This window comes from Herpailurus yagouaroundi, unplaced genomic scaffold (assembly GCF_014898765.1).
Source record: "Herpailurus yagouaroundi ecotype Mexico unplaced genomic scaffold, PumYag 77, whole genome shotgun sequence".
NCBI classification, from domain to species: domain Eukaryota; kingdom Metazoa; phylum Chordata; class Mammalia; order Carnivora; family Felidae; genus Herpailurus; species Herpailurus yagouaroundi.
In genome coordinates, this window is record NW_024412388.1 from 62889185 (window position 1) to 62904010 (window position 14826).

Here is a 14826-nt window from a genome sequence, read left to right on the forward strand (position 1 = left end):
GGAAGCCCCTTGGCACGTAGAATTTCTTGCTTGAGTAAAGCTGAGCTAAGGACATTATAAAATGCTACCTCTTGGGGCACCTGGGTAGCTCAGTCAGTTAAACATCTGACTTTGGCTCAAGTCATTATCTCACGGTCTGTGGGTTCAAGCTCTGTGTCAAGCTCTGTGCTGACAGCTCGGAGCCTGGTGCCTGCTTCGGATTCTGTGTCTCCCTTTTTTTCTCTCTGCTCTTACCCTGCTCACACTCTGTCTCTCAAAAACTAAACAATAAAAAATTAAGAAAAAAAATGAAATGCTACTCCTCCCCCCCCCCCTTTAGAAGCACCCAAGTTTTGTACTTCTATGGCCAAAGCTACTCTGGATAGAGGCAGCTGACAAGTGCATCAAAAATATTAAATGTGTAACTGGAAATCTCATGCTACATTAAGTTCCCTTCATCTGTGTTCTTATGTCACTCCCTTGTGATGATTGGTTTTACGTATCAATGTAATGTCACCATGTTTTATTTATGTGCTTACAAAAAGTCACCACGTGACTCTAGGTAGATTATCCTCATAACGCAGATGGGCTGCACGCAATCGGTCAAAAGTCTTAAGAACAAAAACTGAGGTTTCCCAGAGAAAGAATTCAGCAATATAGAAAATCTATTGGCCTACCCTATAGATTTAGACTTATCAGTCCCCATAGCTGCATGAGAAAATTCCTTAAATCTCTTTATACATACGCATGTGTGTTTGTACATATATAGGAGGCTGTGCTCATATAAAGAAAAACAGGACAAAAATAACAATCAAACCTCATTTCCTTGCACATAACATTGATGGCATTTATTTAGTATAGATAAAGACTTCCAACACAGAACACTGTTAGGAATTAATCATTAGGAACTATGTAAGAGATGTGATGTAAGGCAAGTATTATATAAAGATGAAATAGATAAACAGTTTTTATTTTTCTACAGAATTCACTGCAAGTTACCATGCTATGAAAACAAAAGCCGCCCACTCTTAATAGGTCAAATTTGTTTAGTAATTTAAAGAAAAATATATGACTCCCATCACACAGATAATTCTAAATTTACTTTGAAAATCAAATCATCAAGAAGTATCTATCTGGAGAGACTACGGACCTACTATCACATTATAACAAAGATAAGGCTGCTATCTTCACAGAATATATGGATAAGTAGTAATCAACCATTAACACAGTCAATGTTCTAATATTTGGGGAAATATTGGAAAACTATTTTTTAAAAAACAAATTTCTGTGGATATTGTTTATCTTGCCAATGAGATTAGTTTGGAAAAGGGGTCTTGTTTAGTCTAGAAAATCTTCAGAGTCCAATAGAGTTCTGGGCTGAACATATACTGAAGATCCTTTACAAGCACAAATAGGCTTGGAAATCACACAGTCTTACTTTGAATTAGCTTGCTTTAGTCCAAGGTATGGAATTAATGATCAAGTACTAGGAATTTCTGTAATGTACCCAATGCCAAATGGCTACTAACATTCTACTTCCTACTATGATGACTCCTTGATTGGAGCTCGGTGGGAGGCATAAAGCATATTGTGAACTATAAAATAAATTGTGCTCCAATTTATTCCAGATCTCTAAAGCTAAATCTTGTTTTTCAATATAAGAAACTCACTATTAGAGCAAAAGTAGTATAAGTAAAACTGGGGCAGGAAACTTCTAATTGCACAAGAAATACATGAAAGACTTAATCATTCTAAGAGAAGAATCATTTTCCCAGTAGCCCCACTGCTATGGATGATATTTTCATGAGCCTGGGCCACCTTCTCCAATGAATACTGAGAACCTATTACAGGTTTCAGCCAACCAATTTCCATTCCAGCTTGAAGGGCCGCTGCATATTGCCTAAATTCCTCCTAAGTGAAAGAAAAAGGTATGTCTGTAGAAGAACATACGACCTAAGTTCCAGAAGCACTAGAAAATTTCAGATTCTGAGAGTTAGAACATAAACGGTTTCTTACAAATATGTGGCTTTTGTCAACTTGTCCAGAACAACAGAAAAAGTAGTTCCATATAGAATAACCATAAGCCCAATTTGCCTGAGACAGTGTCAGTTCACAAAATACCTACTGTCCTAAAGTAATTACTAATAGTATGTCTTTTCTCTCTCAAAAGTGTCTTGACTTGGAAAATAAATCACATTGTCACCCTGGTTATCTTATAGTGACTAATACTTAACATACTCATGTAGTCAGATAACTAAGTTAAACATCTGCTTAAACTTTCAGTCTGTCTGACTAGGCAAATTGTCTGTGTTTAAGTTACCAAGATCAGAATCACTTCTTTTCCTACCTTAGTTGATGAGTAGAGAGCAACCCCAATTATACTAGATTCCTTTGTCATGGTGTCCCGTGGGTTTATTTCAATAGGACCTCTGCTGCCAACAACCTATTATGAAGAATAACACGTCTATAGTTAAAGATTACTGTAAAATAGTATTAAATCATGGTAAAACTTCAAAGTGGTAAAAAGAAACCAAAATACTTACTATTACTCGTCCTCCACGTGACAGAAGATTCAAATCATTATTAAGATTTACATTAGCTAACATTTCAATGATCACATCAATTCCTTTTTCACCAACAGATTTCTGTGTAATAAAAAAGAACCCAGAGTGAGATAAGAAAACAAGTAAAAAAAAGACCCTGTAAAATAGTTATCATAGTCCTATATATTGCAGAAATGTGTTTCAAAAGACATAAATACTACATTTTTAAGACTATAACACAAATGTTAATGATCTAATTATATACTGAGGATGTAATTCCAAGGTACTAGTCACAACATCTAAAGTGATAAAGATTTATACTAAATAAATTTCACGTGCTTCGACTCGACTATAAAATACTTTTTATTTTATAAATAGTTGAAAATTTTCTGTCTTCAAAATGTATTTTCACAGAGAAAAAAAAAAAAACAAAGCGTAAATCCCAAAAAGGTTTTCACTTTAAAAAAAAAAAACAAAAAACAAAAGAAAATCACTGGCTGTCTGGCGTTGCAGATTTTTTCTGTGTGTGCATTCAGTTTTGTCCCAAGTGGTTTACAATCAGCTTGGCTACTACTTCTTTTCTTTTGGGTTTTTTCAGAGATCTCGGCCATCCCAAACTGTCTCTTAAGTAAGTTATACATATACACCTTATATTCATTTTATTCTAACAAAAAAAAAATGAATACCTGTGTCAGATATTGTTAAGTACTGGGAATTCAAAGATGGACACAGAGAACTCAAAACACAGCTAGGGAGAAAGATGGAAAATACCGCTGACACAGCTGTGATGGAATGGGCCAAGTGCTGCATGAGCAGAAATAAACCACAGGTTATGGAGAAAAACAGAGTTACAACCCTGATCACCTGTAATGATCACAGAAAGTTCCACAGAGGTGAGGACCTGGGCCCTGAGGAATGAACAGGAGTCCTGTAAGTAAAAAGGGAGGAAGAAGAGCCAGCGGTACACACATGAGGCATAGTCCCTCCAGACAGAAGAAACAGAAAAGCAAAGAGCTATGGACTGAGAGTCCAGGTCAGGATCAGAAAGTAGCCAAGCAGAGCTGAGGCATGTGTTTGGGAACGTGGGGGGGGGGGGGGGGGTGGGGGGGAGGGAAAGGGAGAGAGGTAGAGACTATAAGTTGCTATGGACTGGTAACACACATTGATGCCACGTTACAGGATCCAGACTTTTGGGGGGCAGGTATTAATTAAGTTTTGTGTCAGACCCTGTTTTAGGATACTGAGCTGCAGCAGGTAACAAGAGAGACAAAAATTCCTATCCTCATGGAGATACATACACACATATACACATATTTTTTTTTTTTAGGAGAACAAATAACTCTGGAGACAGTGAAGATAGAAGGCGATAGTAAGTCAGTTATAAACAAAAGACAAAGCTGAAGAAGATGAAGACTAAACTAAGTCACAATGGAGAACAGAACAAAGAAGATATATTTGAAAGGCATGTCAGAGATGAAACTGATAGAGGGAGGTGATCGGCCTGATGGGTAGGAAGGAGAACGATAATTAAAAGATAGAAATATAAAATAAAACTTGTGACTCTGTCTGCAGGGAGCAGATGAGTGGAGACATCTAGGAGGCCGATGACACAAAGGCAGGGAACTCACGCCAGAGACAGTGCTGGATACCAGCAGGATGCAGGCACTAACTGACCAGGGGAGATGAGATTGGTCAGGAGGAAGGTCTAGCACCAGGGAGGATGGCAGACCAAGGGGAAAGTCTAAGGAGCAACAACATTTAAGTAATATGAGGAGGAACGGGGCTGGAAATGAAGTCAGGCAAGTAAGACAAGAACCAGCTTTCAGGAGACGTGGTCAGGGGTAGCTGCTGCCAAAAAAAAAAAAAACCCCCAAAAAATCAAGCAGGATGAGGCCTAAGCCAAAAGCAGCAGATGGGTAATTAGGAGCCCACCAGTGACCTCTGACAAGAGGTATAAGTAGCTGGGGTGGAAGCAACATGCGGGGGAAGGTGACGGGAGGTAAGGAAGTAAAAGATGTCCTCACTACTTTCTCAAGTGTGGTGGTAGAGGGTGTGGAGGGTTTGATAAAGGGTTAAGGGAATGGTCTGGAGAATGAGAGAGACTTAAGCAGAAGGAGCCAGTAGAAGACATAGAAGCCATAAGACCTCAAGGTCTTAAGGTCAGATTTCTGCAAAACAAAAACATATTCTTAAAATAACTGAGCATTTTTCATCTTTATAAATATTCTTGGATAATAGTATCAGGCATGAATATTCAATTAATTTTAGGTTTTCTAGATATATAACAAAAGAGTGCCTTTACACAGCTTTTTTTTTTTTGGCAAGATGATGTAGTTGTAATACACAAACCCTCACTCATATTTTCCTCAATTTGTAATGACCTAGGTTACATAGTAATCAGTACCTGGAAAATTCTAATTCTTTCTCAACATGAGCAAGTAGTCTGAGGATTAGGTTGAACTCTGCTCTAGCAATGAAATATATGCAACGAGTAACTAAAGCCTACCTCACAACTCTGGTTGTGGTAGTGATTATTCTTCCATGGCATACAATTGACAAGTAAACTTTGTCCCCTAGCTTAGACAGATCCAATTTGTAATCTGTAACTACCTCACCTTCTCTGGAAAATTTAAACCAATAGAAATTATATTAAGAAATTAAGAAAACCTCATGGTTGCCAGAGGTGGGGGTGGGAACTGGGTGAAATGGGTGAATGTGATCAAAAGGTACAAACTTCCAGTCATTAAAAAAAAATAAGTCATGGGGATATAACGTACAGCATGACAACTATAGTTAATAATACTGTATCACAGATTTGAAAGTTGCTGAGAGCATATCTTAAAAGTTCTTATCAGAAGAAAAAAAAATTTGTAACTATGTATGGTGATGGATGTTAATGAGACTCAGTGTGGTAATCATTTCACAATATATGATATATACAAATATCAAAAAAAAAATTTAAAAGAACACCTCTCAGCTCTAAATACAAAGCTATGACTTTACTAAAAATGTGGCTGCATTGGGGCGCCTCGGTGGCGCAGTCGGTTAAGCGTCCGACTTCAGCCAGGTCACGATCTTGCGGTCCGTGAGTTCGAGCCCCGCGTCAGGCTCTGGGCTGATCGCTCAGAGCCTGGAGCCTGTTTCCGATTCTGTGTCTCCCTCTCTCTCTGCCCCTCCCCGTTCATGCTCTGTCTCTCTCTGTCCCAAAAATAAATAAACGTTGAAAAAAAAATGTGACTGCATTAAAGAGTACCAATTTTTATAACTAAGACTCTGGAAAGGCTATATTTTATTTGATAAACATAAACAAGTCAAATGAGAGTGAAGTCTGAAAATTAGACATCTCTGCTTTTTTAATTAAAACTTTAAAACACACATAGGCATAAAAAAAGAAAACAAACAGCTTTAAGAGAGTGGTTGCTTTAAAAAGGTTACAAAAAAGTAAGTCTCTCAAGAAACAAAATTTACTTTCATAAAACTGTGGACTAATTTTACCTTAATTTTATCAATATAATTATGTTCTCTGTGGTTAAACACTTCATGGGCTCCATTTTGCAAAACGATGTTTTGTCCTTCCCCAGTACCAGCTGTGCCCAGAACCTTTAAACCATAAGCTCTAGCAATCTGGCATACTGCCAGTCCAACCTGAAAAACAAAATATAAATGCATACTTTTAGATTCTTTGCATCCCTGCAAATATTTCTTAAATATATATAATAGAAGGTTCCTCTAGGTCCTACCCTATCCTTAAGGAATTTCGAGTCTAAATGAAGAAATAAGAACAACAGCTTTTATTGAGCATTTATAATGTGCCAGGTACCACAAAAAATACTTTCTATGCATTGCTTTATTTTATCCTCACAGTAAGTCTAAGTAGACATGATGTATGTAGTAGACATGAAATGTCTACATGTATGTAAGTAGACATGAAGTAGATATGACTAGTGTCCATGTTCTGTAGATGAGAAAACTGAAACTTATATAATGTAAGTGACTTGCCCAGGTCACAGAGATGGGAACAGGACCAAGTCACAGAGCTGGACCAAATCAGTCTGTAGAGCTTGAGCCTTTAACCACTGTATCAAAACGTGTACTTAGCATCTGCTTTGCACAGAAGGTACAGAGTTTAAAGCTATTCAAAACATGCTCACTGGCTTCATACTTTCACTGTACATTTAAAGTATTACACAACAAATGTTACACCATTTAAGTGGAAGAGACAGGCGTATGAGCAAATTAACTTATTCATCCATATGATGACCGTTAAATGTTTACTATGTGCTAGACATGGTACTTCGTGTAAGAAACATGTTCTAAGAAAGAGGAAAAATAATAAACACAAACAAATAAATGAATAAATTAAATTCAGAAAATAAAAACGTGCTATGAAAAAAACCCCAGCCTATTGTGTTACAAGGAGATAGAGAGAAGGGTTAGTTAGATCATCACCAAAGGCCACTCTGAAGAGATGAGACCTGAGTGAAGTGAGGCACGAGCCATGTGCAGATCTGGAAAGTCTGGTGGAGAATGCTGTGGGCAGAATGGCTGTAGCTCACCTTGTGATGTGGGAATGAGCCTGGGGCATTAAGGACAGAAAGAGGGTCCATGCGGCTTAAAGGCAGGGCACATGGGAGACAGAGCAAGATGTGGCCAGAGGGGCACACAGGGCCTTGCAGGTAAAGGCTCTGGATTATATTTAAGAGATAACTTAGAGCTATCAGACAGGTGCGCCTGGGTGGCTCAGTTGGTTAAATGACCGACCAACACTTGATTTCGGTTCTGGTCATGATCTAACAGTTTGTTGAGTTCGAGCCCCACATTGGGCTCCGTACTGACAGCGCTGAGCCTGCTGGGGTTCTCTCTCTCTCCCTTTCTCTCTGCCCCTCCCATGTGCTCTCTCTCTTTCTCTCTCAAAATAAATAAATAAATACATAAATAAATAAATAAATAAATAAATAAATAAAAAGAACATTTTATATGGGAGACAGAAAGAGGGGAGTGGCGATAGGAGTAAGATGGACCTTCCTCATGGACTGCATCTGAGAAGTGAGGCACAGAGAAAAGTCAAGGCTGTCTCCTGGGTCTCTGGCAGGGTTAACTGGGTAGATTAATAGGGCTGAGGAAGAGTACAGAGAATCAAGTTTGTAAGAGTATCAAGACTGACTCTGAGCAAGCTGAGCTGTATTTGCTCACCTAAGTGAAAATGTGTAGTAATCAGCTGAATAAGCATATGGAGCTGGAAATATAAATTTGAGATTCATCAGTTTAGAGATGGTATTTAGAGCCACAGATTGCACGAAGTAACTAGATCATTACATAAATGTGCTTAGGATAAAGGAGAAATAAACGTATATTAGGAATATGGATAAAAGTAATTATTTAAATTACAGTGCTAGGAAATCTATGTTTGGTTACATGATCTATGAATGGCACAAGTAAGTGTCACGTACATTTAGAGCAGGGCTTCTCAAACTTAGCACTATTGACATTCAGGGCTGGACAGTTCTATGATGTGGGTGCGATCCTGTATGTTGAAGGATGTGTAGAGTAGCATGTACCCATTAGAGGCCAGAAGCCCTCCATCCAGTGACAACCGAAATGTCCCCAGACACTGCGCCAAATGTTCGAGGGGGAGAAGAGATGATGCCAAACCACCCATCGCTGATAACCAACGATTAAGAGGAAGGTAAAATCATGGACTAGGCATGACAGTAAAGAGTTTAAATGAAAAATGATGATAGAAACTGATTAAAATTGTAACAGAATCACAGACTCCCCAGGCCTGAAATGGACTTTAAAGATTGTATGGCATATGGGAGTGATGAGCCTGAACTCTGTTGGGTTTTGGCAGGGATTTGTTTGATTTAACCAAAACAAACAAACAAAAAAACTCACTGTTTGATGAGAGAGACATTCAATTCCATGAAATACATTATACTATGGAGTTAGCACTATTGATTTGCTACTTTAAGTTAAAAAAAAAAAAGGCCTGTAATAAAACTACACCTATACTAAAAACTTACTGTAAATATATCTCTTTATATTCTACTTTAAAGAAGCACCTAATCGCTGTTCTGAAGGTACTATTTACTTTATTCTTGTCAACAATTATATCAGCAATACCCCTTTGATAGATGATATACCGTTAATGTGTCAACTATTTTTCTTCTATTTACTTTGCTGACACTAAAAGAGGGCACTCCCCACCAACATATCTGGATAACAACCGTGTTCATAAATTCCACACGATTTTAAATACACACCATAATCCCAAAGGAATTTGCATTAAATGAGGACAGAAAGTACAAACAGAAGCAAACAAAACCCAGTACTATTTCCCTGTGGTAGGGCAGGGAGGATCAGAAGCGCTTCACACACCAGGCCACCAGCCTATCCCTGCCAGCCAAGGATTTAACAAACTCAGCCAGCTCAGAGAACAGTATGGATTTTGCCTTAAAAAAAAAAAAAAAAAATCATGGTGAAGCGACTGAGCTTTTTACAAGAGGGTGAAGGGAATAAAAAGATTTTCTTTAAACTCTTCTCTCCCCTTCCTACTGAAACCTCTCTCTTTTATACAGAGCACAAGGTTAGCTCTCTCAAAGCCAAAGCAATTTAAATAAATGCATGTTTGACAGATCCTTTAGTTATTTTGGGTGAAATTTAATTTAACCCAAAAATAGCCTCTTCAGTGAAGGTATGCAATGGGAAGTTTTGACAAGGTATATCTGTCATATTTTCTCAAGCCCCCAAAAGACATTCTTGGTCTTTTCAGGAAATAGTCTGATCTGTGACATCCTTCAGAATTGATCTATTTGAGGTAGACAGGAAGCTAAGTGTGGTACCTCGTGCTTCATCTCTCTAAAGTAACAGAAACACAATGGGCTGAATTCTGTGTTTGTACCACCTGGCCACCTTTAGCCATAAATTCACATTTTCAGGATGCCACTCATTATGCTGGGTACAATGTGCCATTTTTAATAGGTTACTTGTGTCGATTTACTCTGCAGAATACATAATGCTCTGAAAGGGTTAACCAGCTTCCTCAAGGTTAGCTATGGAGCCCCAGGACCTGTATTTTAAAAATGTGAAATCTCATCTCCAAAATTTCTAAAGCCTCTACATGCAGGATAGAGGTCATGTGGATTTCTTGTTAAATTCCAACCTCAGAGCTCTAACTTTTCCTCTAAGCTCCTCAGAGGCAGACTGACAGCCGGTTTCTTGAAGAAGCTTCTGACAGCCCGGTGTTGGGTTATTTCACTGAAGGGCTTATTTTAAAGTTCTCCGTCCTCTCCCCACCTCCCCACATTAGCATTTTAAGCCACGGGTTGTGGAGTTAAGGACACAGCTGTACACTGTGCCTTCCATGAATGCCATCAAAGCGCAGCGGGCGAGCAGTAGAAGGAAGATAGAAGGGCCTCAGAATTCACAGTGCAGCTTTGCAGTGCTGTCTGGGGCAATGCAGGTAAAGCTTTAACGAACCTTAGTTTCCTTATCTAAGGGAATAAGGAATTAATATTAACTTTAAAAAACTGTTTCAAATTCTAAATAAATATTATTATAACATAGGCTACTTGAAGGCAAAAACAAAGCCAGTTTATCTTGGTCCACACCCAACACAGGTGGAAAACCTAATACACACATTTTTAATGGGGTGGTCTGTTGAATCTATTAACCAAGAAATGCTAAACTAATGACAAAGAATCACCTTCAGAAGATAGAACTCAAAAAAAGCTTTACTACAAAAAGGAATATTTATTGACTATAAATATTGACTATGTTTATAAATTTGGCTTTTAAAAATGACTTAAAAGAAATATAATGTGAAACCCATTAACAAAATCTCATTTAAAAATAAACTTAAAAAACAAAATACTTACTCCTCCACTAGCCCCATGAACCAGAACACTTTCTCCAGCTTTCACACGGGCACTGCAAAAGAAGGCATGATCATCACCTCACTTTGAAGCTAATTAACCCAGGAGTTTGTCATTCTTAAGAAAACTCTATGCTCAGTTCAGCTAACACTTCCCCAAATAGGAAGCTCATTCTACTTTACAGCCCCAAATTTTCTCCAGGTTTTAGAGGATCAAACAATGGCTCTTCAGAGCCACAAACAAAAGACAACCTTAAATTTATTTATGCATTCAACAAACGTTTACTGGGAATCTGTTATGTGCCTGGCACTGTGCTGCATGCCTGTCTCTCGAATTCATTCCCCCAGAAAGTGTCTCAAAACAGGCTTTTTATAGCCTAATTGTTATTCTGTGGCCCGGGGTAATGTCCAAGTAAACACAGAAGTCAGATTATTTAAGGAAACATTTGCCTTTGAACATCAGGTTGTATAACCTCTAAGCCTTCATTTCAGAGAGCAACGCTGAATTGGCATGGTAGGAGAGTAAGAAGTACGATAAATCCTGTCACAAAGGTTTCTATGTCACCCCCAAAATGTCTAGATCCTCTGGTGAAATGACACATTCTTTTTAATTCTGGTTCATACTACTACTTTTCTATTATACCAAAAATAAGGCACAGGCAGCGAGACAGACAGGAGATGCTTTATTATTCCAGATGGACAAGTGCTAATGTCACAATCCAGCAGCTGTTCTATGATCCAGATCTGACTCTCAGGAGATCTCTTCCTTCCTAGAACAATAGGGGTGGCCACACCGTACAGACATTGTGGTCAGACATCTGGCAGTAAGAACAAAATAACCCTGGGTCTTGCTCAAGGCTCTATGCTAACAGCCGACAAATGGCAATTGTGAGCAGTAAATGAAGCTTTTCCCAATACTCTTGCTTAGAGATAAGGAGACTGAGGGCAGTGAGTTAAATGGAGAGTCTGAAATGATAAACTTAAGATAACTATCACCAAAACACTCTGATACTTTAAAAAGTAAAACACAAATAAATGTAAGAGAAAGAATAACTAACGTTATACTGTGGGATATGAAATACTTTTCCCAGTAACGTTTTTAAAAAACTTACAAACAAGCCCTCAAACACTAAAAGCACATTCTCCCTAAACCACTGGGCTTGGGGTGGGGTGGTGAAAAAGCAGGCTAACCCTCTTCTGGATGCCCACTGCTCTGATCCTTCTACCCTTGCACAGAGTCACTGTGATGGTTAATTTTATGTGTCAACTTGGCCTGAGCCATGGGGCCAGATATTCGGTCAAACATTATTCTGGATGTCTCTGTGAAGGGCCTCTTCCAATCCGCTGAAGGCTTTAATAGAACAAAGACTGGCTTCTGGAGCAAGAAGGGATTCTGCCCATAGATTGACTTTGAATTTGAACTGCAACTCTTTGCTGGGTCTCCAGCTTGCCAGTTTACCCTCTCAAGACTTTAAACTCACCAAGCCTCCACAGAGCAATCTCCCTGCCTCAATCTCTCTCTAATACATATATATACATACACATATGTGTATGTATATACATACGTAAGTACGCACAAATTCTGTTTTTCTGCTCCTCTGGAGGACCCTGACGAATACAGTCATCTCCCCCTGGGGGTCACGGCAGGGGCTGGAGCCTTGGCCTGGCCTTCCATGATGCTGTACCTTATTCCCTCCCAGTCACTGAAGACTAGTACATGGCACACAGACTTTCTCTCCCACCCAAAACCAACCCTAATCTAAAAAGTTTCAACATTCCCTGGGAAGAAAACCTTGAATCACAATCCCTGAATTTTCCTCCCCTTTGGCCACTCTCTCCCAAGGCTGAACCTGGTAACTTCCCTCAACCATTCCACTTGAGAAATAGCAGACCCTAATAACCAATGCTATGACAGCAACCTCCTCTCCTAATTCTGTAAGCCCATATTCTCTCAAAAATTTTCTTTCCACTTCCCAGAGACTGGCATCTCTCAATTATTCAGTTTCTGCCCACTTGTTGCTCCTGGCCTCGCTTCCTTTGCTGGACAGCTGGACCCTGAGGTAGGTTACCCCAACTCCTCCCTCTCTTCCTCTCCAGTGCTCTCATTTCCTTTGCACTGTTCCATTTTGCCACTAGTACTCCAGGCCTAGATGAATGCTAAAATCTAACTTCTTTGATAATCTATCCAAATGGCTTAGTACTATTAAAAAAAAAAAAAAACTCACATGACCATGCATTTTGGTGTCACTTCAGTTCTGATTCTCAAAAGATCACTTTACATATTTAATTATGAAAAGTGAGGCAATCACATATGAGTTCCTTCAACACTCCACCTCCCTACCCACAAACTTTTCCATAATTATGCCATTTTCACATCTTATAGGTTTAGCAGATGAGCTGTCCTTCGGATAGCTGAAGCCAATCTCCCTACATATGTCCTAAGTCCTTTCCATCTTGCCTTCTGCAGGATCTGGTTCCATCTGCCACTCCACCCTCTCTTCCAAACCTTCCATCGCCCCCTCTCTGCTAGATCTTTTCTCAGCTATAAACATGTTCAACTCTTGCCCAACCTTTAGAAAATCCTGTTGTCCCCACACTGTCCTCGAGTATTCTTCTGCTCCCTCCTCCCTCCCTACCTCCATTCAAGAAACCAGTTTCCGCTTCCTTCTCTAGCCCACTCACTCAAGCTTCTGTCCCACCACTACTGAAAATGACCTGATTCAAGTCACCAATCACCTCCTCACTGCGAAGCCTGTTCTTTTTATTCCCCAAACACCTCGCTGCTACATTTGATGGCTAGCTTCCCTCCTTAGTAACAACATCAACTACTGTCCCTAACACTGCCAACACTGATGGGAGTACTTGCTCTGCGCCAGACTCTGTGCTGATCTTTACCAGTGTTACCTCATTTAGTTCTCACCACACCCCTAGGAGGTAGGTGCTATTACTATCCACGTATTTCAAATCAGTAAACTACAGCTCAGGCAAGGAAGTAACTGGACCACGGTCATAGGGCTGGTCGTAGGACAAAACAGTATTGGCCTTGGCATACACTCCCTTTGGTCTCTTAGGACTCTGTCCCTACCTCTGACTATACTCCTACATGCTGATATTCTCAAAGGTTCTATTCTCACTCCCCTGCACTTCACTCCCTGAAGGCTTTCAGTCACTTTCATCTCATCAGCTCCCACACACAGGCTGACAGTCCCTCGGTTACATGTTTAGCCTTCAGGCTTCAGACTTTCACCTAACAGGTTGCTGGTCTTCTCCATTACGATGCCTATCTTGGTTTCAACTCCAAAGCTGGACTCAGCTTCCATTTGACACTTTTTCCTCCTTTTCTTTAAACATTATCCAAGCTAAAGAGCTGGAAGTATCCGTAAGCTCCTCTTCTCTCTCATTGTCCACATGCAAACACTCAACCAAATAAACCTGATTTTACCCTCCAATAGTTATCCTTTCCTCTCCACTTTTTCTACTCTGGCCCGTAAGTATTATGCCTAAGAGATATTCACATAATACCCCCCTATCTCTTTCTCCATTCCTGTCACCAAATCCTGTCACCTTTCACACAGCTGACAGGTGATCTTAATAAAATACTCATATGACAGTATCTCTCCTGAATGAAACATTTCATGATCCCCAATCCCTTACAGAACCAATATGCGAGCTCTATCATCTTGCTTTTCATAATATGAAATCTATTCCATGTGATAGCTAACATTTATTGAGAAATGACTATATTCTAGCCTAATTCTATGCCACTCTTTGCCTTGATATCTTCTATTCAACAAAACCAAACTGCTATAGCTCTCCTTAAATATCAAGATTTCCCCCCGATGCTAGGCTATTCCTATGGTCTAGAATTCCCTCCCTGCTCCGAACTATCCTTCCCCAGGATAACCCCTTCAGATTTTTTTTCAAATACATAGGGAATTTGATGAAAATACAGATTCTCAGAGGGATGCCTGGCTGGCTCAGTCAGTGGAGCATGTGACTCTTGATCTCGGGGTTGTGAGTTCAAGCCCCACACTGAGTGTAGAAATTACTTAAAAATAAAATCTTTGTGTGTGTGTGTGTGTGTGTGTGTGTGTGTGTGTGTTAAGGACAGCTATGTAGCTCAGTCGGTTCAGCATCCGACTCTTGATTTCGGCTCCGGTCATGATCTCATGGTTCGGGAGTTCAAGGCCCACATGGGCTCCATGCTGATAGTGCAGAGCCTGCTTGGAATTCTCTCTCTCTCCCTTGCCCTCTGCCCCTCCCCTGAACACACACACACACTCTCTCTCTCAAAATAAATAAATAAACATTTTCAAAAATTAAAAAAAATATAGGGAGATTCTTAGATCCCAACCATGGAAGCTGACCAGTGGGTCTAGGGTACTATACTTTCAAATTGCAGCAATTAGTTTCTAGGGCTAGATAACAAAG

General features: G+C 39.6%; 1 protein-coding gene across 2 annotated transcripts in view; it reads right to left on the reverse strand.

Moving 5' to 3' along the window:
* The window catches only part of CRYZ (crystallin zeta), a 36444-nt gene that overhangs the window by 10107 nt on the left and 11511 nt on the right, over nucleotides 1-14826 (reverse strand). Inside the window, exons 5-9 of one of the 2 annotated variants that reach the window (XM_040470660.1) lie at nucleotides 10400-10451; nucleotides 6018-6167; nucleotides 2523-2624; nucleotides 2327-2422; nucleotides 801-1890 (exon numbers count right to left, since the gene is read on the reverse strand). In XM_040470660.1, the coding sequence (XP_040326594.1) occupies nucleotides 1726-1890; nucleotides 2327-2422; nucleotides 2523-2624; nucleotides 6018-6167; nucleotides 10400-10451 (565 nt within the window). In that variant the 3' untranslated portion in view covers nucleotides 801-1725. Of the gene's footprint in view, nucleotides 1-800; nucleotides 1891-2326; nucleotides 2423-2522; nucleotides 2625-6017; nucleotides 6168-10399; nucleotides 10452-14826 lie in introns of those variants that run through there. The other variant, XM_040470659.1, reaches the window with a different exon arrangement.